The 27,472-nt window shown below is 47.5% G+C and overlaps 2 protein-coding genes across 2 annotated transcripts in view; one reads left to right on the forward strand and one right to left on the reverse strand.

Moving 5' to 3' along the window:
* FAM45A (family with sequence similarity 45 member A) overlaps positions 1–10,491 on the forward strand; it is a 19,321-nt gene extending 8,830 nt beyond the window's left edge. The window contains exons 5-9 of the mRNA XM_015572469.1: positions 1,109–1,232; positions 3,885–4,024; positions 7,196–7,318; positions 8,595–8,629; positions 10,115–10,491. Of these exons, the coding sequence (XP_015427955.1) occupies positions 1,109–1,232; positions 3,885–4,024; positions 7,196–7,318; positions 8,595–8,629; positions 10,115–10,189 (497 nt within the window). The 3' untranslated portion in view covers positions 10,190–10,491. The remainder of the gene's footprint in view (positions 1–1,108; positions 1,233–3,884; positions 4,025–7,195; positions 7,319–8,594; positions 8,630–10,114) is intronic.
* A 3,073-nt stretch (positions 10,492–13,564) lies between these two features.
* The window catches only part of SFXN4 (sideroflexin 4), a gene marked incomplete at its 5' end in the record, with an annotated part of 16,223 nt that continues 2,315 nt past the window's right edge, over positions 13,565–27,472 (reverse strand). The window contains 11 exons of the mRNA XM_006754955.2: positions 13,565–13,964; positions 15,849–15,966; positions 17,551–17,636; positions 21,298–21,413; positions 22,377–22,455; positions 24,195–24,260; positions 24,387–24,443; positions 24,523–24,576; positions 25,299–25,324; positions 26,638–26,692; positions 26,778–26,804. Of these exons, the coding sequence (XP_006755018.2) occupies positions 13,887–13,964; positions 15,849–15,966; positions 17,551–17,636; positions 21,298–21,413; positions 22,377–22,455; positions 24,195–24,260; positions 24,387–24,443; positions 24,523–24,576; positions 25,299–25,324; positions 26,638–26,692; positions 26,778–26,804 (762 nt within the window). The remainder of the gene's footprint in view (positions 13,965–15,848; positions 15,967–17,550; positions 17,637–21,297; positions 21,414–22,376; positions 22,456–24,194; positions 24,261–24,386; positions 24,444–24,522; positions 24,577–25,298; positions 25,325–26,637; positions 26,693–26,777; positions 26,805–27,472) is intronic.

A 27,472-nucleotide genomic window follows, 5' to 3' on the forward strand; every position in this document is an offset into this window, starting at 1 on the left:
AACGCTTCATGAATTTGCATGTCCTTGTGCAAGGGCCATGCTAATCTTCTCTGTATCGTTCCAATTTTAGTATATGTGCTGCCGAAGCAAGCACAGATTCTGACTTTAAAAATAGAAATGTTTTTTCACCAGTAAGCTGCATTCCAGGGCTCCACTGACTTCCATAGTGCTCTTTCCTTAAATCAGAGCAGTTACCTCTTCCATCTGGACGCTCAGGCCTGGACCCAGGCTTCTCGCCCAGCTCCCTGCCTTTTTCTCCTACCTGGAACATCCAAAATGGCAGGGACAGTCCAGGACTAAAGCCACAGACTTCGGGGCTCTTAAGAAAGGGAGGAGAGGAGAACTCAGGGGCAACGCCAGCCTTTCCTCTCCTCCCACAGCGCCTGCCTGTCTTCACTGCTCATGCCACTGTTCTGTATGGTTTCTAAGCATCCCTGTGGAGGTGCCAGGTGTCACCCAGCTATCTCAAAGGACTTAAGTAATGATGTAGGTGGGTGGGAGGGGCCGGTCAGTGAATATTTTTTAAAACTTGAGTTTTGCCCTGACTGGTCGCTCAGTGCTTAGAGCGTCAGCCCCGGAACCAAATGGTCGAGGGTTCAGTTGCATGTCAAGGGCACATACGGGGTTGTGGGTTTGCTTCCCACGCCCACCCAGTCAGGGAGCATGTGTGGGATGCAACAAATCGGTGTGTCTCTCACACATTGCTGTTTCTCTCCCTTTCCCTCTTACTCCCTTCCACTCTCTCTGTAAAGCAATGGAATAAATGTCCTTGGGTGAGGATTGACAAAAACAAAAAAAGGAGTTTTTATGACAGTGCTGGTTCCCTTTGTACCATTACTCCACTTTTTTGTGAGTGGCTTTATGTGTGTGTCCAGCATAGAGTCCCTGGGCGGACAGGTGTAGGCAGCTGTGACGCCCACCCTGGAGCAGATGTATGGATTGAAATGCCCATCCATCAGATAAGATACTTCTGTGCTTACAGCATTTATTGAAATTTATTCCCTGTGTTAAAAATAATTTTGAATTCATGTGATAAGAGTTCTTTCCAATCAAAACTTTATTTTCTTAATATTTAATGTAGTAATGCTATAATTTCTTTTGTTTTAAGACATTGTATCTCAGTTTGGAATGGAAACAGTTATCTTACACACAGCACTGATGCTAAAGAAAAGAATTGTCGTCTACCACCCCAAAATAGAAGTTGTCCAGGAGTTTACCAGGTATTCCCTCTAATCATTGAACAGTGTAATGTTGTTGGTGGGTAGTTTAGGACACTTTGTGTTACTGTATGCTCTGTTCTGTTGCACATTTGGTAAAAATAGAATATGTTGGCTGGAGGTTGAAGTACCGTTTTGGTCTAATGATCCAGTTTAGATTTATTTAGCAATTCAAGGTCACTGAATTTGGACAGACTCGTCTTTAATTTTAGAAATATGAATATTTTAGAGCAGGGAGTTTTCAAAATTTTCTTTGCCAGAGGGGAAATATTTTAGGTTTGTAGGCCTTATGGGCTCTGCCCCAACTACTCAACTGTTATGGGTACCTACGTAAGTGAATGAGCATGGCTGTTTCAATAAAACTTTATGTGTAAAGACAGGAACTATCTGTGGGTCATAGTTTCCTAACCCCTGTTTAGTAAGTTGTTTTTCTGTTCGGTTTTACCACACTCTTCTCTTATATTTATAATAAACTAGTGGCCTGGTACACAGATTCATATTTGACTGGAATTAAGTATGAAATGAGAGACTTCAAAAATTTTTTTGCACCCTGGCCCAGGTGGCTCAGTTAGTTGAGCGATATCCCATGTACCAAAAAGTCACTGGTTCTACGCCCAGTCAAGGGCACATTCCCAGGTTGTGAGCTAGATCCCCAGTAGGGGGTGTGCAGGAGGCAGTTGATTAATGTTTCTCTCTCACATTGATGTTTTTCTCTCCCTCTCTCCCTCCCTCCTCTCTTCTTCCCTCTCCCTGGAATCGATAAAAACATCTGTCTATATAAAAGCCTAAGTGACCGTCCAACTGTTCTCCCAATAGCTATGACATGCAGTGACCACCAGGGGCAGCATGATGTTTTTCTCTCCCTCCCTCCCTCCTCTCTTCTTCCCTCTCCCTCAAATCGATAAAAACATCTGTCTATATAAAAGCCTAAGTGACCGTCCAACTGTTCTCCCAATAGCTATGACATGCAGTGACCACCAGGGGCAGATGCTCCAACCAGTAGAGGAGGGAGCCCGATTCCTTGCTGAATTGGCTGTAGTTTAGGTTGCTGTTGGGGCACTGTCTGCCCTGAATCTGCTTCATTCGCACCCCAGACCCATCAGGGAATGTCAGAGCCATGGTGCATGAATTTGTGCACCGGTGGGGTCCCTTGGCCTGGCCTGCATCCTCTCACAATCCAGGACCCCTCGGGGGATGTTAGAGAGCTGGTTTCAGCCCGATCCCTACAGACCGGGCTGAGGGACCCCACCAGTGCATGAATCTGTGCACCAGGCCTCTAGTATTTAATAAAAAGAAGATTTAAAAAAAATTTATTTATCTTTTTTCTGACAGCCCAGATTGTACCCTCAGATCAGAGACTCCCTCTCCATGGCAGTCTGCAGCATAGGATGTTTGGAGGAAAACCTTTGAAGCGTTTCTCTTTGCCAAGTTTCTTTTGAAACTCCACCTTGAGTTTTTTGTAGCTAAAAAGCAGTTTAAAACATTGCGTTACTTTCATTTAAAGCCTGGAGCTGTTGGCCCGTTGAGGGCTGGTTCTCCCCTCTACCTCTAATACCCAGTTCCTCCCCCGAAGAAGAGGGCAGAGGGCAAGCTGAGTCTCTCAGGGGCAGGCCAGCAGCCATTTGTGTTCTCACTTGGCAGAGCAGCTATGTTTATTGATTCCAGAGAGAGGGAATGGGCAGGGGTATGAGAGAGAAACATCATAGGAGAGGACATCGACCTGCTGCCTTCCACACACACCTCGACTGGGAATCCCAAAACTTTCATTGTACGGGATGATGCTCAACGAACTGCGCCACACTGACCAGGGCTCAATTTAATCAGTTTTAAGTGTGTAGTGCAGTGGCATTAAGTACATTCACATTGTTATGCAGCCATCGTCAAAATATAACTTGTTCTTAATTTGTCAAGTCTTAAAGTTTCCTTATCAGTGATTTGATTTAGAGTATAACATGAGCCTTGTTATATTTTTTCCTTAAAGGAAATAATAAAATTATTTTTAAGTGCTGTTATTATATTTGTATGCCCGGCTGGTATGGCTCAGTTGGTTGAGTATTGTCCCAGGCATCAAGAGGTCATTGGTTCCATTCCCAGTCAGGGCATGTGCCCAGGTTGATGGCTTGATACCCAGTAGGGGGCATGCAGGATGCAACCAATTGATGTTGGCCTCTCCCTTCCTCTCTTTCGAAAACCAATAAAACCATATTTTTAAAGAAATATGAAAAGTCTGGGAATTGTTATCTTCACACCAATTCCAAAGGTCTGCTAATTCTGGAGTTGCCCTGATTCCTTTAGCACTTCCTGTGTCAGTTCTGAAATTGGTGAAAGATGATGATGATGATACTGTTTTCACCCACTTTCCCTGAGAAACCTGGGTGTTTGGCTATGACACCTTGAAGACAAAGACCCACAGGGGGAACGCTGATCAAAAGCATCCTTGCTACCTTCTGCCTCGTCTGTCATTTTTGCCCCAAAAGCATTCTCCTTTGTTGACACTGAAGTTTGGCTTTGGAACATTTTGAGTTCTGTGAGTTTCTTCAGGCAACTGACAATAACGTAGTCTTAGTAAATGCCACAGGGCACAGCTAGTGTGCCCTGAATAAGTAAAGCAGTGAAAAGCAGCAGCTGGTGAGCTTTTTAGACTCAGTTCTCTTGATGTGTTCACAGTGTGATTTCTTCGTACTCCATCTCTAACACAGGTTACATCGCCGGATTTGTAGACTCGGAGGTGAGCAATAGAGCAGACCTGTATGATGTGTTTGTGAATCTGGCCGACAGTGAGATTACCATTGCCCCACTTGCGAAAGGTTAGTTTTCTGTTCTGTTCTGTTGTTGATACAAGATGTAAGCCAATCAGTTGTATTTTTTTAGACTGATTCTCTAAAACCAGCATTTGAGCCTGCTTAACTGCTGGAGGGATTTGTGTGTCTAGAACACAGCAGTTATTCTTATAGGCATAGCCATCTATCTATCTATATAAAAGCCTAAGCGACCATTCAACCGGTAGCTATGATGTGCACTGACCACCAGAGGGCAGATGCTCCATGCATAGGTATGAAAACATGGAACAGATTGATGAATCTCAGAGGGTGGGGGGTGGGGGAAGAGATTAACCAAAGATCTTATATGCATATTAGAGGCCCGGTGCACGGATTTGTGCACCGGTGGGTCCCGCAGCCTGGCCTGCAGGGATTGGGCCGAAACCGGCAGTCCGACATCCCCTGAGGGATCCCGGATTGGGAGAGGGCACAGGCCAGGTCGAGGGACCCCACTGGTGCATGAATCCATGTAGCAGGCCTCTAGTGTTAATAGTAATCCTCAATGCTTATGCTGCACAGTATATGTTAGTAAGATAGTCTTCATCTGTTTCTCCACTTTATATTTACACAAGGTATATTATCTATTGCTGTATAACAAATCCGTTCTAAACTTAGTGATTCAAAACAGCAAATATTTATCTCACAGTTTTGGTGGGACAGGAACTCAGGACTGACTTAACGGGGAGGTTTTGGCGCAAGGGCTCTCATGAGTTTTCACTCAGCGTAGTGCCAGGGCTGCAGTTATCTGAGGCTCAGCTGGGGCAAGAGGCTGCACTTCCAGCTAACACATGGCTGTTGGCAGGAGCCTTGCACGTGGGCCTCTCCATTGGGCAGCTTGGGTGTTCTCATGACCTGACTGCTGGCTTCCCAAGAGAAGAGAGGAGACCACAGTGCCCTTATGACCTCGTCTCAGAAGTCACACATCACTTCCTCCATATTCTATTTGTCAGAAGCAAGCCATTAAGTCGAGTCCCACTAAGGGAGAGAAAACAGGCCGCACCTCCTGAAGGAAACATTATTAAAGAACGTGGGGACATTTGTCACTGCAAAAGGGTTGGCTGTGATCCTCTGTGGAAAATCTGTGCGAAGGATGTCTCAGTAAGCCAGGAAGTGAAAGAATTCTTGGAGCTACAATCAAGAAAGGGTGTTCTAGCCCTGGCCGGTTTGGCTCAGTGGATAGAGCGTCGGCCTGCGGACTCAGGGGTCCCAGGTTTGATTCCGGCCAGGGGTATGTGCCTTGCTTGCGGGCACATGCCCGGTGGGGAGTATGCAGGAGGCAGCTGATGGATGTTTCTGACTCTCTGTCCCTCTTCCTTCCTCTCTGTAAAAAATCAATAAAATATATTTTGAAAAAAAAAAGAAAAAAAAGAAAGGGTGTTCTAGTGTCATCTCTGGAAGCGAAATTGTCCCAGATTGTAGCTGCATAAAATGGTAAAGGTTGAGTTAACTGTGCATGTGCCCAGGCACTTCTGAGGTGCTGGTTATAGGTGGGAATTCCTGGGGCAGCTTTTCTGTTGTCATTTATGTATCTTTCTCCTGAAAGTAGGAATAGCTGAGTGCTGGCTGATGAGGGACTTTGTTAGAACCAGAACTACTTTCTTTCGTTTGTTTTAAAATTGCAAACATAATGCATGCTCATGGTCAAAAATTTTAATATAAAATCATCTTTAGGCAATACTACCTTCAAGCAAAAGTGACAGAAAACTAGCTGCGGCCGGGCCACTTAAATTGCTGACAGGGTGGCCACCTCCTTGCTGCCATGTTGCTCTGAGTCTGTAAAATGGGCTCACCCTGGTCAGCACCATTCACGTTTGTCCCTTGGGTGACAAAATTGTTTCTCTCCTTGCTGCAGAGAGTAGCGCTGCCTCTAAGTAATGCAACGGAGGTGGTTTTCTCCGCTCCGTTCTGAGGGCCTTGCCAACACTGAATGTTCAGGGCTTCCGCGGGACTGTCAGGAAGCGCTTTCACAATATTCCTGCCAGAAAGATAAACGTGAATTCCTAACTGTAAAGACCTGGACAGGAAAGTCAGGCTCTTGGCAACTTATGTGTAGTCAGAAGCTTTCATCAGGTGCTGTCTAGAGAAAAATAAAAACCTTTTCAGGGCCAGCACCGGTTTGGCTCAGTGGATAGAGCATCAGCCTGCGGACTGAAAGGTCCAGGTTCAATTCCGGTCAAGGGCATGTACCTTGGTTGCGGGCACATCCCCAGTAGGACATGTGCAGGAGGCAGCTGATCGATGTTTCTAACTGTCTATCCCTCTCCCTTCCTCTCTGTAAAAATCAATAAAATATATATATATATTTTTAAAAAACCTTTATCAGGTAGGTATGAAGGAGAAATTTGGTTTAGTATTAGTGTGTTTTTATTGTGGACACAAAGTATGTAAATCATGACTATGCCTTTTACCGCCCAGCATGTGTTTAGCAAGAAGAAGGAAATCGGGGGGTTGGGGGAGTTTGTCAGTTGCTTTTATTTTTTTTATAAGATTTTTATTTGAACCAAACTGACAACATATACCTGGAAGCAAGATCTCAAATAGCTCTGCGTCAGTTGCTTTTTGAAAATTCCCTGTTTGATCTTTCAGATTTTCAGATAGATGGCATGATTATTTATTATTATTTTTTAAAAATATTTATTGATTTAAAAAATATATATATTTTTATTGATTTCAGAGAGGAAGGGAGAGGGAGAGATAGAAACATCAATCATGAGAAAGAATCATTGATGGCTGCCTCCTGCACGCCCCCTTCTGGGGATCATGCCTGCAAGCCAGGCATGTGCCCTTGACCAGAATCGAACCTGGGACCCTTCAGTCTGCAGGCCAACGCTCTATCCACTGAGCCAAACCGTTTAGGGCTATTATTATTATTCTTAATACTCACTCCTGGGTATTTTTCCAGATTTTTAGAGAGAGTGGGAGAGAGACAGAAACATTGATGTGAGAGGAACATATCGATTGGTTGCCTCCTGCATTCATCCTGACCAGGGGCCGGGCCGAGGAGGAGCCTGCAACCAAAGTACATGCCCTTGACTGGAATCGAACCCGAGACCCCTTGGTCTGTAGTCCGACACTCTATCCATTGAGCCAAACTGGTCAGGCTGTTTTTTATTATTTAAACTTCTAAGTATTCACACAACATATTCTTAATCTCACCAGAGGCCATGACAATGGGCAAACTGCACAAAGAGATTGGTCATCTAATTGTTCAGTCTGCAGAAGATCCAGAGAAATCGGACAGCCAAGTTATACAGGTAACTCCTTACCCCGACGACTTACTCCGTTCCTGACCCGTGTTGCTGGGTCGTGCGCAGAGCTGCTCCTTACCTGCTGTGCACGTGACAGAGGGAAGTGACTGGGAGAGACCAGTGGGCAGATGCTCATGAAGGTTTGCAGATGGACCTGCTGGAATTGAATAGGTGGGGGCTGCCATAGCCAATCAGCTATCAGTCTCTGAGGATAAGATCTTTAGTGGGGGAGGGGCTGGGCTGGTGCCGAAGCCAAGCATGGTGAGAAGTATAACTTCTAAGTGGTCTGGAATGATGTTCTGGACTGGCCAGTGCATTCTCTCCTCTAGCAGAGTTTTCATGGAGAAACAAATTGTACAGAGAAGGGTGCTGCTGAGCACAGGGAACCAGATAGTGTCCTAATCCAGCTTTGATGTGACGTCTCCAGGACACTGAAAATGCAGACCCTGCCAAGCTCAGCAGACTGGTGTCGCATGCACAGGGCTAGCTCCTCTGTGCTCTACTTGGCAGCTGGCAACGGTGCCATGTGGACCCTCTCCCTCGCCAGATCGGGATGGCAAATGGTTTTTGTTTTTTACTTTTTAATTGATTTTAGAGAGAGGGGGTAAGGGAGAGAGAGAGAGAGAGAGAGAGAGAGATTGATTTGTTGTTCCACTTATTTAGGCATTCATTGGTTGATTCTTGTTTTGTCCTGACCGGGGAATCGAACCCGCAACTTTGTTGTATCAGGACGATGCTCTAACCAACAACTACTCGGCCAGGGTCAAATTATTTATTTACGCCTCTCCATGTGGTGTAAGCCCCTCCTCTGCACGCAGCTCGGCGGCCTCCGCCCCTGTCTGCTGCCAGTGTGCATTGTGTCCCTTTCCAGCAACTTGCTCCTCTTCTGCAGAATACACTTGACCCCCTGTCTCTGATGCTGGGGGGCCAGGGGCCTGGAATGATGGTCTCCCCGTCTGAACCCCACCTCGGGGCCTCATCTGCTGTGAAGGCCCTACTCTTCTTGTTGCACCTAGCTCTTTTCTCCATTCATTTACTGAAGTGATATTTATCGAGCAACGACTATGTCAGGCATTGCACAGGGCAGGGCAGTGGCGAGTATTTTAGCGTAGATGAAGAGAAAATAATATAAGAAGATCATTGTGAGCCTCGATAAATGAATGCTGTGACAGAAACAAGGGGCTGAGGTATAACAGATAAGGGATCAGATGGCTCTCGGAGAAAGTGACGTGAGCTAGAGGGTGCTGAAGGGCGAGGGGGCCCACAGGTTTTGCCGGGGACCTGTCAGCAGCGCTGTTCTTTATGTTCAGTGCTGGTGGCCCGTCCAGCTGGACAGGAAGAGTGGGTGGGTTTTGTCCCGAGGAGCTGCCCATCCATCCCTCTGTCAACATTACAGTAAAAATATTGACTCTACATTGCAGAGTTGGTGCAATATGTAAATTTGAGTTTTGAATTAGTGTTTTTCAGTGGACTAAAAGTGATACAAGATTACTCAGTATAATGTATAATGAATGTGTCCGGCATGTTGTAGGGATACACACACACGCACACACAACCACACACTAGAGGCCTGGTGCATGGGTAGGGTCTCATGGCCTGGCCAGCGATCAGGGCTGATCTGTGGAGTGACCAGTGGGGTGATCGGGGTCCCATAGTAACCGATAGTTCCACTGGTCGTTCCGCTGTTTGGTCGATTTGCATATTAGGCTTTTATTATATAGGATATATTTTAATCCTCACCTGAGGATATGTTTTTACTGAATTTTTTTTAAAATATATTTTATTGATTTTTTACAGAGAGGTAGGGAGAGGGACAGAGAGTTAGAAACATCGATGAGAGAGAAACATTGATCAGCTGCCTCTTGCACATCTCCTACTGGGGATGTGCCCGCAACCCAGGTACATGCCCTTGACCGGAATCAAACTTGGGACCTTTCAGTCCGCAGGCCGACGCTCTATCCACTGAGCCAAACCGGTTTCGGCGTTTATACTGAATTTTTAAAGAGAGAGAAAGAAAGGGAGGGAGGAAGAGAGAAACATGGATCAACCAGGGATCCCACCTACAACCCGGGTCTGTGCTCTGACCAGGAATCTAACCCGAGACCTTTCAGTGTACAGGACAACGTTCCAACCAAGTGAGCCACACTGGCCAGGGCCAAAAATATTGGAAAGGTTAATGATGTCAGCAGACCAAGAAAAGGACATGACTTTGATGTGAGCTCTGGGGAGGCCTCAGCCCTCCAAAGGAATGTGAGTCGGTGAAGAGGAATAAAGCCCAGGTGGCAGGCGCTGGGTTTCTTATCCCAGGCAGGAGATCTGTTCTAGAAACGATAGCAGGTTTCCGCCGGAAGCTAACCGTAGCATTACCATACATCGGCAATTCATTTCTGGGTGTTTATCAAGAAGAATTGAAACAGGGACTCAGATATTTGTACACCCGTGTCCATAGCAGCACTGCTAACAGCCAAAAAAGGTGAAAATAGCCAGATGTACATCCATGGGTGAATGGACAAACACAGTGTGGTGTATAGGAACCGTGGAATATTATTAAAAGGCATGGGTGAACCTTGGAAACATTCTAAGTGAAATAGCCAGACACGAAAGGACATATATTGTATGATCCCACTTCTATGAGGTACCCAAATAGGTAAATTCAGAGGCAGAAAAAATTATCCGTGATACTGATTTTTCTGTTAATCTAACTTTGTTTCACTTTTTCTAATTTATAAAGTTAATTTGATATACTTTAAAAAATAGCAGGAAGAATTCCGTTAAAATGCAACAAACTACTCATTTTTCAGTGCTAATGTATTGCATATTTGCTCTAAAGCAAAGACGATTCCCACCAGCGACAGAAAACTTTCTGTACCACCTGGCAGCAGCCGAGCAAATGCTGAAAATCTGACTGTCAGGATGGTATCACTGAGGACACGATCACCCACTAACTATGTATAATACTGAAAATAACAAAGAAAATGGTATATTTTAATGATTTATTTGAAAGTATTGAGATTTGACCTGAAAAGCACTGAAACATAGCAAAACACTTGATTTTCTCTATCTGATTAGTTTCACACCTGTCATCCATGTTGGACAAGTGCTGTAACTACCGTAAATAAGTTATAAAATGACCTGATGGGCTGGAGTGAGAAAAAAGTTCTGTCGAGTTCTCGTGTAAGTCACAGCAGATCCGAAAGCCTCCGTGATAAGTTCCCATTTGTCTCATTATGTCGCCACAAACGAATGATTTATTTTCAGAAAGCTGCCTGAAATGTTGCTTTGTATTCTTCTAGGAAGAACCTTAATTCCTCACGAGGAACTGTACTTTCTGAGCCAAACTACTAAGTTTTCTGCAGGACTGTCTAGAACAGCGGTTCTCAACCTGCGGGTCGCGACCCCTTTGGTGGTCGAACGACCCTTTCACAGGGGTCGCCTAAGACCACCCTGCATATCAGATATTTACATTACGATTCATAACAGTAGCAACATTACAGTTATGAAGTAGCAACGAAAATAATGTTATGGTTGGGTCACCACATGAGGAACTATATTTAAAGGGCCAGAAGGTTGAGAACCACTGGTCTAGAAGATAATTCAAAAGACCCTGCAGTTGCACTTTCTTGTAAAAGGAAAAATTTTTTTTTCTTGGCCTTTGACCATTTTACCTATATTATGAGGGTTTTGCATAGATTTTATACTTGAGTAGACAACTTCAATAATTTGTATTTATACTGTCTCAGAGGTAAGCATTTGGCAAGCTGAAGCCATCAGTGCTCTTCAATTCACCTTGTTGCTAGCAATATTACTTTGAAAGATGCCAGTCCTTATACAGCAGAGAAAAACAAGCAGCCCACTTTGAATATCAGTGTCTATAACTGAACTAGCAACTTTCATGATTGGTAAGGGAGTGTAAGAATTAACTGCCTGCAAGGGCAAAAACCAGAGTTCTTCAAGTAACTCCAGTAAAAAGTGACTTGGCCACATAAGAAGTTCCTGTTCCTGTTCAGCTGTGTACCTTTCTCATCATAGGAGACCTAAAAATTGCAAAATAAGCAGGGAGGTCTAAGTTATGTCCTTGTTATTTTATTGTATGTATTCATGTTAACTCTGAAAGGTTATTTTACAGTCAGTCCTGTTGTCCTTGGAAATCTTACCCAGAAAAAAATGTTTGCAAAAAATCTTGTCTTTATAGGATCTTTCATTTGTTAAGTAAAAAGTTTAAAATAGCCCTTTCTCTTCCTCCTTGGGTAAGGGTGGATCTGAAAAGGAATACTAACATCTTTTTCTCCCTCATTTTTGTATTACTGCATTAGCTAATCAAAGTTGTTAAAATTGCAAATGTATGATGCAGAAATAAAATGGAAATATTTTGATATTCAACCATATTTAGGTAGATGAAATATTGTGTCCTTTCTCTAATTCTCTCCACTCCAAAAAAAGCAAAACCTTCCAAGTGCAGGTGTGCTGGGGGGTTATTAAAAGACTTCTTTGAAAGTGAAGGGGGTCCAGGCTCCTTTCCTCCCACCCGTACGGCCTCCATTGCCTGTTCCTAGAGCAACCAACTTCAAGGCGTCTCCTTGAAAAGATGCCCTCACTTTTCCACTCTCTTGTGTAGTGGGTGAGCCTTCATCCGGAGCCTTTGTACATTTTGTTCTTTTGTTTAGTGTAAGCCTGGGGCTACACTGAGATCTGGTAAATCAATTTAACTAATTTTATCCTTTTAGGCTGTTGTGAAACCTTTTTATCAAATTTGGAGATAAGCATCATTCTGGCCCAGGGAAAACTGAAAGCCAGATACATCCTTTGATGATTCGGGCAGGGTATGTTGGAAACATTCCTCCAGGATGCAAATGTTTGGGTACCTACTCTGCACAGTGCACTGTGCACCCTAGGGCTCCCTTGATGCACAAGGCAGTTCTTGCTCTCAAGGGACAGTCTACAGGGGCACTGGGTCTGCACACAGGCCACTGCACTGTGGTGTGGCAAGTGTTAGACACAAGTGCTGGGAGCACAGGAGAGGCACCTGATTCAGCACTGGGAATCCTGGAAGGCTTCCTGGAGGGAGTGACTGAAGTCCAAGTCAGACCTGAAGCATAAGTAGGAGTTAATCCAGAGCAGAGGAAAGTAGGTGTGAAGGCCCAGAGCAGAGAAAACACGGCCTCTGAGGATCTGGATGTTACTTCAGAGTGAAGAAAGGGAGCGGCAAGAGATGAGTAGGGTTCCTTGCCTGCATGGCAAGGAATTTGAACTTGATCCTGAAGTGCCGAGAACCCACTGAAAGCTATTAAGCCGGTGTGGTGTCGAAGAGCCAGCTGGAGCCTGGACAGGAGCCAGATAGAAATAAGGCGAGTGTTACCAGCAGGGGGTGCTGCTGGACTGAGCTGGCAGTAGCAGTGGCCAGGAGAGTTCTGGAGATGACTTGAATGGGAGAGCAGGGAGGGTGCAGTCAGGGTGACGCCAGTGATCCTGTCTGATGCAACTGTTCCACTTCCTGAGATTGGGAGGCCTCAAGTGGGCACCCAAAAGTGCAGGGGGCAGCTGGGTGAGAGCCTATGGCCAGGCACAATAAACACGCCCACAGGCTGGTCGAGCAGCCAGCAGTGTCCGTGCAGTTTGGGGGCATGGCTGACCGCAGTCTCAGCAGAGTAGAAGGAGGGGTGGGAACAGGGAGGGTAGACAGTATTTGAAAAAGTGGCTACGAATGAGGGTTTTGCTTTCTCTTTTTTTCCTCACCTGAGGATATGTCTGCTGATTTTAGAGAGAGAGGAAGGGGAAGAGAGAGAAACACTGATGTGAGAAACATCGATTGGCTGCCTCCTGACTGAGGACCCAACCCACAACTTCTTGGTGTTTGGGAAGACGCCCCAACCAACTGACCCCCCAGCCGGGGCGGGGGTTTGCTTTTTTAATGAGACAGTGAGTCAAGCAGTTTAAATGTTACTGGGAAGAAGCAGAGGGTGACTTTGCATGCAGGAGGGGAGCGGGGTGCGGGTGGAGGGCCTGCAGGTTTGGTGCCAGAGGTTCCATGGCTGCCTAGAGCCGTGCTTTTTCCTGCGAAGCAGGAGACAGGGCTGCTTGCCAGTGAGGAAAAGGAAGGAGCTGGGAGGCGATGGTAGCTTTCAGGTAGCCGTCCAAATGGGAGTGGGCCGAGTGGGGGAACAGGGTTGCTCTGGGGTGGGAGGCCTTCACCAGCTCACCCCAGGTTCACGTTTACCCTGAGATGAGCTATCCATGGAATGCCTGTGCCCTGGGCTCCGTGGATCTTTCTTTTCTCCAATACTCAACTTCAGACCAGTTTATTAGTAACCTCACCTTGCCCGCTCACAGGCTGGCACACAGGAAAGGGACCTTCCACCACCCAGCCCTCAGCAGTCCCGGTGGGGAGGCAGGTCAGACAGGACAGCTCCCCGCGTCTCTTCTCCCACCCAGGCTGGAAGCCCAGGCACGACCGGCCTCGACTAGGTCCTGGCGTGTGTGGCTGGAAGCCATCCTGTCTGCAGACACCTCGGGGTTCCCAGGAGACCTCTGGCAGTTCTCGAAACTAAAACCTCGAGAGGAAGCTTTCCAAGCAGGAATCAAACAAGTGCACCCGGAACTCAGCCCTACACCCCTCGGTTATAGAAGAGTTCTGTTTCTTCTGTTGCAGACTGAATTTCCTGTTCGAGTTTACTGCACTGTATCTGAAAAACAAAGTTAAATTCTTTATATTTATAGTAAGAACTTTTCTTACTTTAGAAGCCAAGTTATTTTTTTAAAGACATTTTCAGAAAGCATTTATTTCACAGTCCAACTTTTAGTCAATTAAGTCTAATTTAGAGCAAAAAAACGTAACCTCTTAAAAACATTCTTCTGGAAAATTTCAAACATAAGCAAAGCAATAAGCCCTCATGTCCGCACCACTCAACTCCCACCATTAACAATCTGCCAATCCCACGAGATCTGAAAGCTGCTGTAAGTGACTGAACCTGCTGATAAGCCGGCCACTCTGCGCTGCGTGCAATGCAATCAGAAGGAATTACTTGCAAAGGGTTCGCTTTTATTGCAACCTCATTGTAACAAAAACTGTTCTAAAAGGACTGTGAAGATTCGAAAGATTTTTCCTTCTGTTGTATCTATTTTAATGAGAAGCTACTCTTCTCTATCCCTTGTCCCTCACCACCTCTGTAGGACCATAGCAACGATCTTAAATAATTTAAAACTTTGATGCTATGTGCTAGCAAAGTTGCCTGAATTAACGATTACATAAGCCTAAACTTAGAGAATTGGGTTGTGAATAAAAGCATTCCATAAATATACAGCGTGGGGGAAAAGGAGGTTGACAGTTTGTATGGAAATAAAATAATAAATAGTAATGTAAGAATAAACTGTTTTGTGTACTCAACTGTAACCCTACTTTTGTCCCACCCTGTAAATGCTGAGGACACACCTGATTTTCTGTTGTTGTTGTTAATCCTCACCTGAGGGTATTTTCCCATTGATTCTTAGAGAGAGTGGCAGGCAGGGGGAGGGACCAAGAGAGAGAAACAACAATTGGTTGCCTCCTGCCTGCACCAAACCAGAGACGGGGACTGAGCCTGCAACCGAGGTACATGCCCTTGCCTGGAATTGAACCCAGGACCCTTCAGTCCGAGGGCCGACGCTCTGTCCACTGAGCCATGACTGACTTTTAACTTCAGTGACAGAAAACAAGCATTTGAGATTTTCAGCCAAGAAATGCCAGAAATCCCTAACAACTACTGGCATCAGCAATGTCCTTGGGACCAGGAGCAGAGATGCTATTACAGCCACCTCTCCTTAACGGATACAAAGACAGAGTCTCCCAGAGTTTAAGCAAATTGATCGAGGTCTGGAGCAGCTGGGAATTCAAGTCCAGGCAGGCCGACCCATCACCTAGTCTACAGCCCCGCACAGCCCAATACCGTAGTCACCAGCCGCATGTGAGTCCTTAGTAAAATTACAGTTTGGTTCCTCGGTCACACCGGCAGCATTTCACGTGTTCAACAGCCACGTGATTAGTGGCTACCATACTGGACACCACTTATAGGACATTTCTATCATTGCAGACTGTTCCACTGGAATAAAACATTTAAAATAGCTCAGAGGTGTTGTTGTTTTTTTAACATCCCCTAAAAATGCTTCTGATATACTGTTAAGAAAAACAGAATCCAGCCTGCCCAGTGTGGCTCAGTGGTTGAGCATCGACCTATGAACCAGGGGGTCACGGCTGGATTCCCAGTCAGGGGGCATATGCCTGGCTGAGGCTCAATCCCCAGTGGGAGGTGTGCGGGAGGCAGCCCATCCATGATTCTCTCATCACTGATGTTTACCTCACTCTCCCTCCTCCTTCCTCTCTGAAATCAATAAAAAATATATTTAAAAAAAGAAAAACAGAATCCAAAACTGCACAAGGGATCTGGGGAATGGGGTTATATGTCAATAAAGTTATTTTCTTTTATACTTTTATAAACTTGGGCAGATTTTTTTAGGAAAATAATTGATTTTACTCTTAGAATGAGGGGAAGAGAAAATTCCTTTTTGAGAGGAAGTCAAGTGGGGGCACTTACCCGTTGTATTTGCGGGAACATGCTGAAAGAAACCGGCACCATCAGGCCCATTACCAAGATGGTACAAGACAGCTTTAGGGTCCACAAGGACCGGGGGTATCGCACGAATAACGGGGTCCTGGGAGAGAGAAGGTTACAGGGCTTGTTTTAGAGGCTGGCCATCTGCTCTGCTGGTGGCCAGCTGTCTTGCTCACCAGTGTCAGGCCCAGGATGAAGGACGAGAGGTGCGTTAGCTCATTTGATAGCTCCACAGCCCACGTACACAAGAGAACATGGCCACTGTCAAGTCACTTGTCCAAAATCCCACAGCTCCACAGTGAGAGGTCAGGCCCTAGAGCCTGTGCTCTCTGCCTGGGGTTCTGCTGACACGGATGTGACATTCTGACCCTGACCTTGGAGTGTGAGAGACAGTGTGGGAAGATGCAAAGAACCCCATCCTGGGAGTCAGTCAGAGCCAGGGGGGACTGGAGTCCGCTCAGGGCTCTGCTTCGGACAGACCGGGCACTCTCGGACAAGTCACTTTATCCTTCTGCGCTCTGGGTTCATTCAGATGCAAAACGGAAGGGTTGAGTCAGCCGCGGAAGTCACTCTGCATGGATACTATCATGGTTGTGGGATGACACAGGGTTTCCCACCCCAAGGCCCACTGGGAAACAATGACCATCTCTCCCCAGTAGACAGCCAGTGCCATTGCATAGGCATCCAGGGCCCCAGCTTTCCCGGAGTCCAGCTCTGAGGCCAGTCAGAGCGGTCCAGGCAGATCCTGACCGAGCAGAAGTCTCCACACCCATCCAGCTGGACTGATCATGGGAGGTACCAGTTCACGCTGCCCAGGACGCTGCTACTTCCTGAAAAGACGCTCCTTACATGCTCCTAGCAGGGGCTTCCTGGCTCCCCATGCTGGACAGAGGGGATTGGTTCAGCAACAGGCAGGTGACCCGGAAAGGGCCAATGGAATCCTTCCCGGGGAGTTTGTGAACTGAGCAGAAGACATTCCCTGCCGCCCCCTGGGGTTTGCTGTGTTTTTCTTGCTCATCAGGACACTGTGAGGGCACACCTAGGAGGTGTTGGCAGTCACATACCTCATCGACAGGAAGAAGCCAATGTGTGGCAGGGGAGGAGAGGGCTGTCCCCACACCAGAGCTGCCTCTGCTCAGCTGCCATAGGCTCCACTCCCTGCCCGTACCCTGTACCTAAACCCACACAGCTCCCTCTGGCCTGCGCTGCCGCAAGCTGGGCTTCTCAGACCCTCCTCCCAACAGGCCAGTGCCTGCTTCTCGAATGGGGTGACAGGCGACTGAATCTGGGACCATTTACGCTAATTTAATCCATGCTTGGCATGAAGGAGGGGCAAGAGGCTTGGGCAGCATTCACAGCCCAACAGAGCTGGGAAAACCTGCAAATCATCGAAACCCATCGTGCTGGGAGTGAGGAAACGTGCCTCAGCAGACGCTGGGACGTGGCCAAGAACGCAGAGCTAACTGAGGACAGGGCCTGGGCCCGCGTCCAGGTCTGTTGGCATATGCACATCTGGATTCCAGGTCAATCCTCCTGCCCTAAGTGTGATGAAGAGTGTTCAGTAGGAAGACCACGGAAGCACGTGCCTCCCACCCCTCCCACCAGCTGCAGATTAGACAGTTTTATAAGGATTCTGACTGTCAAAATCTTTACTCCTCCCTGGGGAGATGAGCATGCATCTTACTTTTTATAAAAATGTGAGAAGACTTCAGGAATGAAAGCCGAGGTCCCAAACAGCACGACTCTGGATGTTGTGGTGTCGCTGACGGCCTAGTGGAAAGCAAAAGGAAGCAGCTTAGGATGTGGAGGGAGACGATTTCTGTAATTCATGACAGAGACAAGCAAACAGCAGCTCTCCCCTCACTTCAAAAATAACCCAGGTGGAGAGAGGTGGAGGCAGCACCGGTGTGGTCATGCAGGTAGGACGGCTGGGGTCGGAGCCAGGGGTAACCGAAGGCGGATTTACCTCCCCCTGACTGCGATGGTCTCCATCAGTTGACCGTTCCAAATAAAATGCTAAGTATAAGCAAAGGCAGCTTACAGCAAACCCGGAGCCAAATGGCAATCCCCTTGGTAGAAATGTTGGTGTTTGCCGTGAGGACCCATCCATTAGCATATTTTCTTTTCAGGCTAGGATTGCGCCACTGGCTTCCCTGTCCTGAACAGCCCCCGTTATTCCCACCCCTTCCGGTGGGAGACCGCTCCAAAAGCCCCGCTCGGAGTGCACCAAGGGTCACACCCACGAGTCTGCATGTACGCACCCATTTTTGCCTGTGCAATTAAAAGTGTGCTGTAGCCCTAGCCGGTCTGGCTCAGTGGATTGAGCATCAGCCTGTGGACTAAAGGGTCCCAGGTTCGATTCCTGTGAAGGCACATGCCCAGGCTGTGGGCTCAATCCCCAGTAGGGGGTGTGCATCAGTGATTCTCTCTCATTGATTTTTCTCTCTCTCCCTCTCCCTTCCTCTCTGAAATCAATAAAAACATTTTTTTTAAAGTGTGCTATAAAATTTTACTTTGCACAGACATGTCTGTAGACCTGATAGTGTTTTGTCAGCTTTTCCATTCTGCACATTGCTCTAGGTAGTGTACATTTAAAGATATAATTTACTCTCTGGGTTATATGCACAAAATCTTGTGTACTCGAGGACAACGCAAGAGACTTTCAAGGGAAATTATGACTCCAAACGACACTATGTTAACGTCAGAACCCAACCCCCGGGTAAGACACAACTCCACATACACCGCTGCTCTGTGCAAGATACATAAGGACACAGGCCCCCATCCCCTTCCCCTGCCTCCCTGCCTCCCACGTCCACTTCCCCGGCCTTGGCCACAGCCTCCGGGCTCCCCTCCTCTGCCCGCACCTGCTCTCTGCTTATTACACAAACGCCCAGCTCATCTGATCCCTCTGCAAGGAATGCCTTTCCCTGCTGCCACAGAGGGAGCCAAGGAGGGCGGTTCCTAAAATAAACGTTCAGGAACATGAAATAAAATAAAATTGCTCCGCTTCAGGGAGAGAAGAGCGCCTGTGAGCATGGTGTGGGGCCACGTCAGCGGGGCGAGGCCGGCCCGTGTCCACGTGTGCCCCGTGCAAGGGGGAGACACGCCAAAGGGGACAGCGGTCATTAGGAGGCACCGGGCACCAGTCACAGTTCGCACCTGAGTGGCCTAGAAGGCCAGTGAAGGGAAAACAACGTGGACTGAGCTCCTGAAATCTGAGCCAAGGTGCCCTATTACGATCAGATATTGCTGGTTACGCACTTTCTGAAATTTTAGCCAAAGAAAATAAACCTTTCGGTGACAGAGCCATGACAAAAGAACGCTATGCTTACGCACGATGGCAGACACTTTATTCTTAAGAGAAAGATACACGTTTCTTTTTTAAAGCAGACCGTCCAACCTTTCTTTTACCCCCGTTTGGCATTCGTGCAAAAAATGCAGTTCCTCCCGGAGAGATGGACTAGATACCCAGAGAGCTAGCAGGGCCTGCAGCTGCCTCCCCGCTGGGAGGACCAGCGCTCCCGGCTCCCGGCTCCCGGAGAGAAGGGATTGGGACGGGGGAGGGTTGGGGTGTCCAGAGCCTAGCAGGGTGCCTGGCTGCAGGAGGTGCTGAGGAACACTGTGGATTACACATGTGCTCTCTCTTCCCAGCTGTATGAATAGGGCACGACGCCACCCACACCCCGCAGTTAAAACTGAGTTGAAGAGAAACGCACACATTATGTCTAGGTCGGTGGTTCTCAACTTCTGGCCCTTTAAATACAGTTCCTCATGTGGTGACCCAACCATAAAATTATTTTCGTTGCTACTTCATAACTGTAATGTTGCTAGAGTGATGAATCGTCATGTAAATAACTGATCTGCAGGATGGTCTTAGGCGACTCCTGTGAAAGGGTCGTTTGACCCACAAAGGGGTCGCGACCCACAGGATGAGAACTGCTGGTCTAGGCAGAGAGCTACCCACGAATGCTCAGGACATCATTGCTTCTAATAGCCCCAACCTGGACACAACCCAAGCATCTGTCGCCTGGGGAATGGAAAAGCAAAAAGGTGGTGCATCCACCTGTACCATGGAATACTGCTCAGCAATCTAAAGCAACGAACTGATTGATAGGGGTTGAAAGATGGATGAACCTCAAATGTCAAAGAAGCCGGACAGCTCAGGGATATAAAATTTCTAGAAAAGGCCATACTACGAAGACATAAAGCAGGTCAGTGCTTCCGTGGAGCTGGGGGTAGGAAGGGGGCGTGACTATCATGAGGGGAATTTTGGGGGGATGAAAATGTTCTAAAATCGGACTGTGGTGATGGCCGCGTAACTGCTTAGATTTGCCGAAATTCACCAAACTACATACACTTCCAAGGCTTTTATAGTATGTAAATCACTCCTCCATAAAGCTGTGAAAAATGTCTCCTTAGGCAACAGAACCTTCATTTCAAAAACGAGGTATCTGATTTCTGGCAGCACTTTCCCTCCTTGAAACGGGTAATTATCACACCAATTCGTTTAGAAAGGTGCCATTATTTCGAGACATAGCTGATGGCTCGTAATTCGGCTTCGTGAATCGTTGCTAAGATCGAGAGTAACGTGTTCCACGAGCCGAATACTGATGCGTTTCCCGGCTGAACGAGCAGCCCCTTTCGCCGAGCCCCTCCTCCCCCCGACGTGCTGGGCAGAAGGCTGGCCAGCTGGCCATTCCCTCGCCTCGTTCCAGGGGCTGTTTCATGCTGCTCTTTGTGCCATTAGCAAACAATTGCCTCACATGACAATTCTTCAGCTAAAGGCACTTCGCAGTACCCCCCAAAAGATCTGGTTTGTTAAAAAAAATATTTTAAAACTCCACACCCAAAATAAAACTACCATAGGCTACTGTAGGTTCTTAGAGCTGAATGCATATAAATCTCTTCAGTGCTGACCGGGTAGCTCAGCTAGTTAGAGCGTCATCCCCATTCGACAAGGTTGTGGGTTCGATCCCCAGTCACAGCACATACAAGAAACAACCAATGAGTGCAAGAATAAGTGGACCAACAACTCAATGTTTTTTTTTTCTCTCTCTCTCTCAAATCAATAAAAATAAACAAAAAACCAAATAAATAAAATAAATCTCTTCACATACATGTATAGATAGGTAGCTAGATGGGTAGATACCGTATTTGTTCTGTTTCTCTGGAGAACCCACACTACTGACCGGGTGACCTGACCTGAAGGTGCATGGGATGACGCTCAACCCACTGGGTCACACCAGCCAGGTCTTACTGCACAATCTCTTAAACATCCGGGTGCAAAATAGAACACCTCTCTCCGCATAATGAGGGCAGACAGGATAAGGAGAGTCTGAAGGGAAATGTGAATTTGTTACCAGCTCCCAAACAGAAAATTCATTTCTTGGCCCCAAAGGCAAGCAGCTATTGCACCATCGTGTTCCCCTACCTTCGTCCCAGCTTTTCTGGAATAGCCTACGACATTGCCTTCCTTGTCCATGACCTCAATCCCTCGTATGGGCTCAAAACTTCGGGATGCGGCAACATTCATTGCACTGACCTGGGCTGTGGATTGAAGCAGAGAACACAAGAGAGATGAGCTTCAGTCCAGGGAGGGACATCTTCTCTGGGGTCCAGCCTCTTCCTCTATAGCTGTGCTTCCCCAACCTTCAGTGGCCACCTGACTTGCTGGGCCAACCAGGCTCTCTGCTGGGCGGCGGAGCTGGGGTCAGGGCTGCTGGCCTGTCGGTCTTGGATCCTGACCGCAACCCAGCACCAGGTTCCAGCACCCCGGAAAGTCCAGACTGGCTCCCTAACAGGATTCCAGGAGAAACCCTGGGGGTCCTTTAAATATGCCCCCCTTTTTTGCTTAGCTGGTTTGACCAGGTTTCCATAACAATTTCCCAAATTTTACCACTGATATTCTGCCAACTCTTCAAAGTGCTGATTCCCAAACCCAAAATCTGGAGCGGGAACCAGTGAACTTGCAGACAGCAAACCTAAAAGAGTTGGTTAATGTCTCTGTCACTCCCTTGGAGTCAGATCACCACTTCTTCCTGTGACCCTAGGAAAGTTCCTTCACCTCCCCCTGCCTCAGTCCCCTCATCAGTAAACGGGGATAATACTGTCTACCCATCAACTGCTGTCAGGATTAAGTGAAAAACACACTGACCGGGTGACCTGACCTGTAGGTGCATGGGATGACGCTCAACCCACTGGGTCACACCAGCCAGGTCTTAATGCACAATCTCTTAAACATCTGGGTGCAAAACAGAACACCTCGAGGGCTTGGACAGATAGTCTTTAGGATGTAATCTGTGTTTCCAGGTCTGTGCTCATCCTTTGACAGCGAAAGGGGTCTCTACAGAGAAAGTGTCACCTCTCAAATCAAAGACCTCGTTGGGGCCCGGGGGCACCTGCCAGCTGCAAATGGGCGCTGCCATCAGCCACAGCGTGGCCGACAGACACGGGTGTCCCTGAAGACGGGAGGAAGGCTCAGAGACTACAAGATCGCAAGCCCCTGCTTACTGAGAATGGCGGCAGGCAAGGTTTCCCTTAGGAAAATGTTTTTCACGGCACTCTTCATGAGGAGCAAACGAGGGAATAACTAGAAAATGAGAGAGAAAAAGCATCACTGCATGGGACAGGAAATCAGCTGAACACACTCGACAGCAGAGAGCCGGCATTGACCTCATTCCTATCACAGGTGAGGCCTCCGTCAGCGCGCGCTATTTTTATTTTATTGTTTTTATTGATTTCAGAGAGAGTGAGAGCGAAACATTGATCAGCTGCCTCCTACAGGCCCCCCGACCCCCTACCAGGGACCAAGCCCACAACCCGGTATTTGCCCTGACCGGAAATCGAATCATGACTGCTTGGTTCATAGGCTGATGCTCAACCACTGAGCCACACCAGCCAGGTTCTCTTGTGTATTTTTTTTTAAATATATTTTAGTGATTTTTCACAGAGAGGAAGGGAGATAGAGAGTCAGAAACATCGATGAGAGAAACATCGATCAGCCGCCTCCTGCACATCCCCCACTGGGGACGTGCCCACAACCCAGGTACATGCCCTTGACCGGAATCGAACCCGGGACCCCCCAGTCCACAGGCCGACACTCTATCCACTGAGCCAAACCGGTTTCGGCTCTTGTGTATTTTTATTTTACTTACTTATTTATTTTTAAATGTTTTTTCTTTTTGAAATTTTAGAGAGAAAGGATGGAAGAGGGATAGAGAGACAGAAACATAGATAAGACAGGAACATCATCACTCAGCTGCCTCCTGCACACTCACACTGAGGATCGAGGCTGCAACCTGGGCATGTGGCCTTGACTGGGAATCGAACTGGCAACCTTTTGGTTCCTGGGTCAACGCTCAACGGCTGAACCACACTAGCCGGGCTCTCTGTGTGTTTTTTTTTTTTTTTAAATATATTTTATTGATTTTTCACAGAGAGGAAGGGAGAGAGATAGAGAGAGTTAGAAACATCGATGAGAGAGAAACATCGATCAGCTGCCTCCTGCACATCCCCACCGGGGATGTGCCTGCAACCCAGGCACATGCCCTTGACCGGAATCGAACCCGGGACCTCTCAGTCCGCAGGCTGACGCTCTATCCACTGAGCCAAACCGGTTTCGGCCTCTGTGTGTTTTTAAATCTGTGTAGGACTGAGCTGTTCTCCTGATCATCAGAGGAATACATGGAGGTTTCAAGAAGGGACATTAATGTGTCCAGAGTCGCTGAGCTGTTCAGGAATTAAGCTAGGATACAAACCTAGGCTTACCTGATTCTAAAGTCTACACTTTTAACCATTCTAATATCCTGACATCTAAAGCAATATACAATGAACATACCATGTTTGTGGAGCATAAATTAATTTTTTAAAAAGATAACCATACTGCACATATGCCTAGAAACTTGGAATACTCACCGGTGACTTTTATTTTCTTCTTTACGTCTTAATCATATTGTATGAATTGTTTAAGATGGAATATAAATTTATAATCAGAGTAAAGTTTTGTTTTGTTTTGAATTCTGAAGAACGAAAGAGATTTTAGCCCTAGCCAGTTTGGCTCAGTGGATAGTGTCAGACTATGGACAGAAGGGTCGCGGGTTTGATTCCGGTCAAGGGCACATACCTCAGTTGCAGGCTCGATCCTGGCCCCAGACTGTTGGGCCATGTATGGAGGCATCCAATCAATGTTTCTTTCTCACATGGATGTTTCTCTCTCTCTGTCTCTCCCCCTCCCACTCTCTTTAAAAATCAATGGAAAAATATCCTCAGGGGAAGATTAACACACACACACACACACACACACACACACACAGATTTTAGGGTACCTACTCCAAAAAAGGTTGTAGAAGCAATCACTCCTGTCCCTAGTAATAAACTCTCGTATGGGTGACGGTTCTAGGGGAAAACAATAGTATATGTTTAGCCAATAGCACAGTTTACCCAGAAAAGATAATTAAAACAAAGAATAACTCTAGAAGATGCAGTACAAGGCTGCAACCCCCTGGGGCCCCTGATACTCACGTAACTTGCGTTTCCATTGACGACGTTGAACGCTGTAGTGTAGGTACAGAAAGACAACTGCAGGAAGACAGGCGGAAAGTCACATTTTGGTTTTAAGAACAGAATTTAGTAATCGCGACACTGAAATGTGTGCTACCTGAGGTAAAACGATAGACTTTAGGCTTTTCACTGGCACCAGCGACAGAAATACCTTTAAAGGAGAAAAAAAAAAGCAGTTACAGTGTTTCAGGGGAGCGAAAGCTCGTTGGAGCAAAGACCTTCCCAGGGGAGATGCAGAACTGGGCCCCCCAGGAGCTGGGACAAGGAGAGGACAGCATGATGCAGGGGCCCCCAGTCATGGAACAAGCGATGTTGAATGGGCACCACTGGGGCACTGAGGAAACCTGGGTCTCGCAGTGGCCCCTGCCTCTGAGCCCTGCAGCTGAGCGGACAGCTGAGAAGGATGCTCTCCGCAGGGACACAGAGGGGAAGGTGTGGCAGACGTGGCAGAGCCGTGCTGTCACCGCGTGAGTGCCAAGCTGGGCTGGCCCTGCTGAGGGCAATTCCAGGTCCCAGGTGAGGGCCTGTGCCAGGGCGAGGGCTTGGGGAGACACGGTAAAGGACCATTCCGTGGGCCTGTGGCAGGAAGCACATCTTAACTCATGCGTCTCCTCCCAGAGTGCTTTGTGCACAGGAGAGAGTCAAAGCTAGGGTCACCCTGTGGACCTTCGAGAGGCCCGGCTGCCTGACTAGGTAAGTGGGGCGGGGAGGGAACATGAAGAGCAGACAGGCACCGGGGTAGGGACCCATGAGCATCTCTCAGGCGGTCACGGGCAGGGGCGGGGAGCTGGGGTTTAGGAGATGGGTGGACATCTTCCTCACCCCCCAGCGTGCCTCCCCGGCTCACACAACAGCAAGGAGCTGCTCACTTACCATGGGCGCCGTGAAAGGCAGGAGAGCTGGCAAAGAGAAGGGGGTCAATGGCTGCAGAGAGGCCAGAAGGGGGCACCCCTCCCCACACCTCTTCTCCAGCCGCCTGGAAGGCACGGACATCAAAGGGTATTTTTTACTCATTCTTATTTTCTTAATAAAAACAACTATATGCATGTGGCAAAAATGTAAACCAGGGCAGCACAGGAAGACGTAACGAGGCTCCCACCCACCAGCCTTCCGAGTCCCTCTCGCTGAAGGTAAGCAGTGTTAACCGGCACCTGCCACCCTGCCACGTGAATGTAATACACCCGTGGTTTATCTATAATAATAAAAGCATAATATGCCCATTAGACCGGACGTCCTTCTGGACGACCTTCCAAAGCTGGTGCCAGCAGGTGGGGGGAGGAAGGCCTACTCTTGCACAGATTTTGTGCATCGGGCCTCTAGTAATAATATACAGTAATACAAAATGTGAATTTGCTCTCCTTCCCCGTTCCTAGCATAAATATCCTAAACTTCTTAGAATTTCCCAAGTGAGAGGAACTCGGTCAAGGTTATGGTTACTTATAACACGCTCCTTCCAACCACACCCGAGTTTACAGCAGAGGTGACTTTGGAAAGCCCCCCAGAGGCTGGAGGCTGGTTGCCAGGGAACCAACCACCTGAGAAAGCTGGACCTGTCTGTCCCACTCCCCTATCCTCCTCCTCCAGGGAGCAGAGAGGGACCGGGGGTTGAGCTAATCACCAAGGGCCAATGATTTCACCAGCCAGAACAACTAATGAAGCCTCCATTTAAAAACACTAACAGATGCCCGGCCTGCATGGCTCAGTGGTTGAGCAATGACCTATGGACCAGGAGGTCAGGGCACATACTCAGGTTGTGGGCTCAATCCCCAGTGGGGGCGGGGAAGAACAGGAGGCTGCCGATCAATGACTCTCTCTCATCATTGATATTTCTATCTCTCTCTTTCTCCTTTCCTCTCTGAAATTAATAAAAATATATTTAAAAAACAGACATAAAAAAAATAAATATACTAGCAGGCGGCCTGGAGAGCTTTGGGGTTAGTGAACACACGGAGTGCTGGTAGGGCGGCAACGTGGCTCAGGCCTGGAAGCCAGTCCCCGAACTCAAATCCAGATCTGTCCCCAGCACCGGACACGACTCTGGGCCCCAGAACTGCTCTCCCCACACCCTTCAAATATTCTTTTTAAGCTGTGGTTTCCAGACTCACTGTCAGAAATCCTTCTAGAAAAAAACAATTACAATAAGGCAGGCGCGTTTTGTAACTCTTAGATATCACCTCTTCCCACCCACCTCTGACCATTAGAATCAGCTCACCTGCAGGTCGGAAAAAACTGGGGATCAGTTTGCTGCTGTCAGGATGCACTGTCGCCTTCAAAAAGGCAAGCACACGGGTTAGTTTGATGTTTGGTTTTGTTCTTTTCGGGGCTAAACATTAGGAAGGGGCTGAAACTTACGAGACTTCTCTTCCAAGCTTCTTGGATCTAAAAAGAGAAAAAACAAGCAATAGCTTTTGTGTGTGTGTGTGTGTGTGTGTGTGTGTGTGTGTGTGTGAGTATGTGTGTGTTTAAAATATATTTTTATTGATCTTGAGAGAGAGAGAGAGAAAGAGGGTAGGGAGAAGGATAGAGAGAGAGAAATATCAATGAGAGAGGAAGTCACTGATTGGCTGCCTCCTGCACAATCCCCAGTGGGGATCGAGCCTGCAACCCGCACATGTGCCCAGACCGGGATCAAACCGGTGACCTCCTGGTTCCTGGGTTGATGCTCAACCACTGAGCCACACGAGCTAGGCACAAGCAATAGCTTTAAAGGTGGCTTGACAGCAAACAAATCTCTCCAGTCTGTTTGTGATGTTGCCTTTGCTCCACTTTTCAGAGAGTGGAGGGCAGACTGTTACATACCATATGGAGAGCTCAAAGCAAACAGGAAATGAGCTTGCAGCAACCAAAGAGATCATCCAAGTAAAGAAAATCAACAAGCCCAGCCGGTGTGGCTCAGTGGTTGAGCATCAGCCCATGCACCAAGAGCTTTCTGACTTGATTCCTGGTCAGGGCACATGCCTGGGTTTTGTGCTTGATCCCCAGTGGGGGCATGCAGGAGGCAGCCAATCAATGATTCTCTTTTATTGATGTTTCTATCTCTCTATCCT

This window comes from Myotis davidii, unplaced genomic scaffold, assembly GCF_000327345.1.
Source record: "Myotis davidii unplaced genomic scaffold, ASM32734v1 scaffold72, whole genome shotgun sequence".
Classification (NCBI taxonomy): Eukaryota; Metazoa; Chordata; class Mammalia; order Chiroptera; family Vespertilionidae; genus Myotis; species Myotis davidii.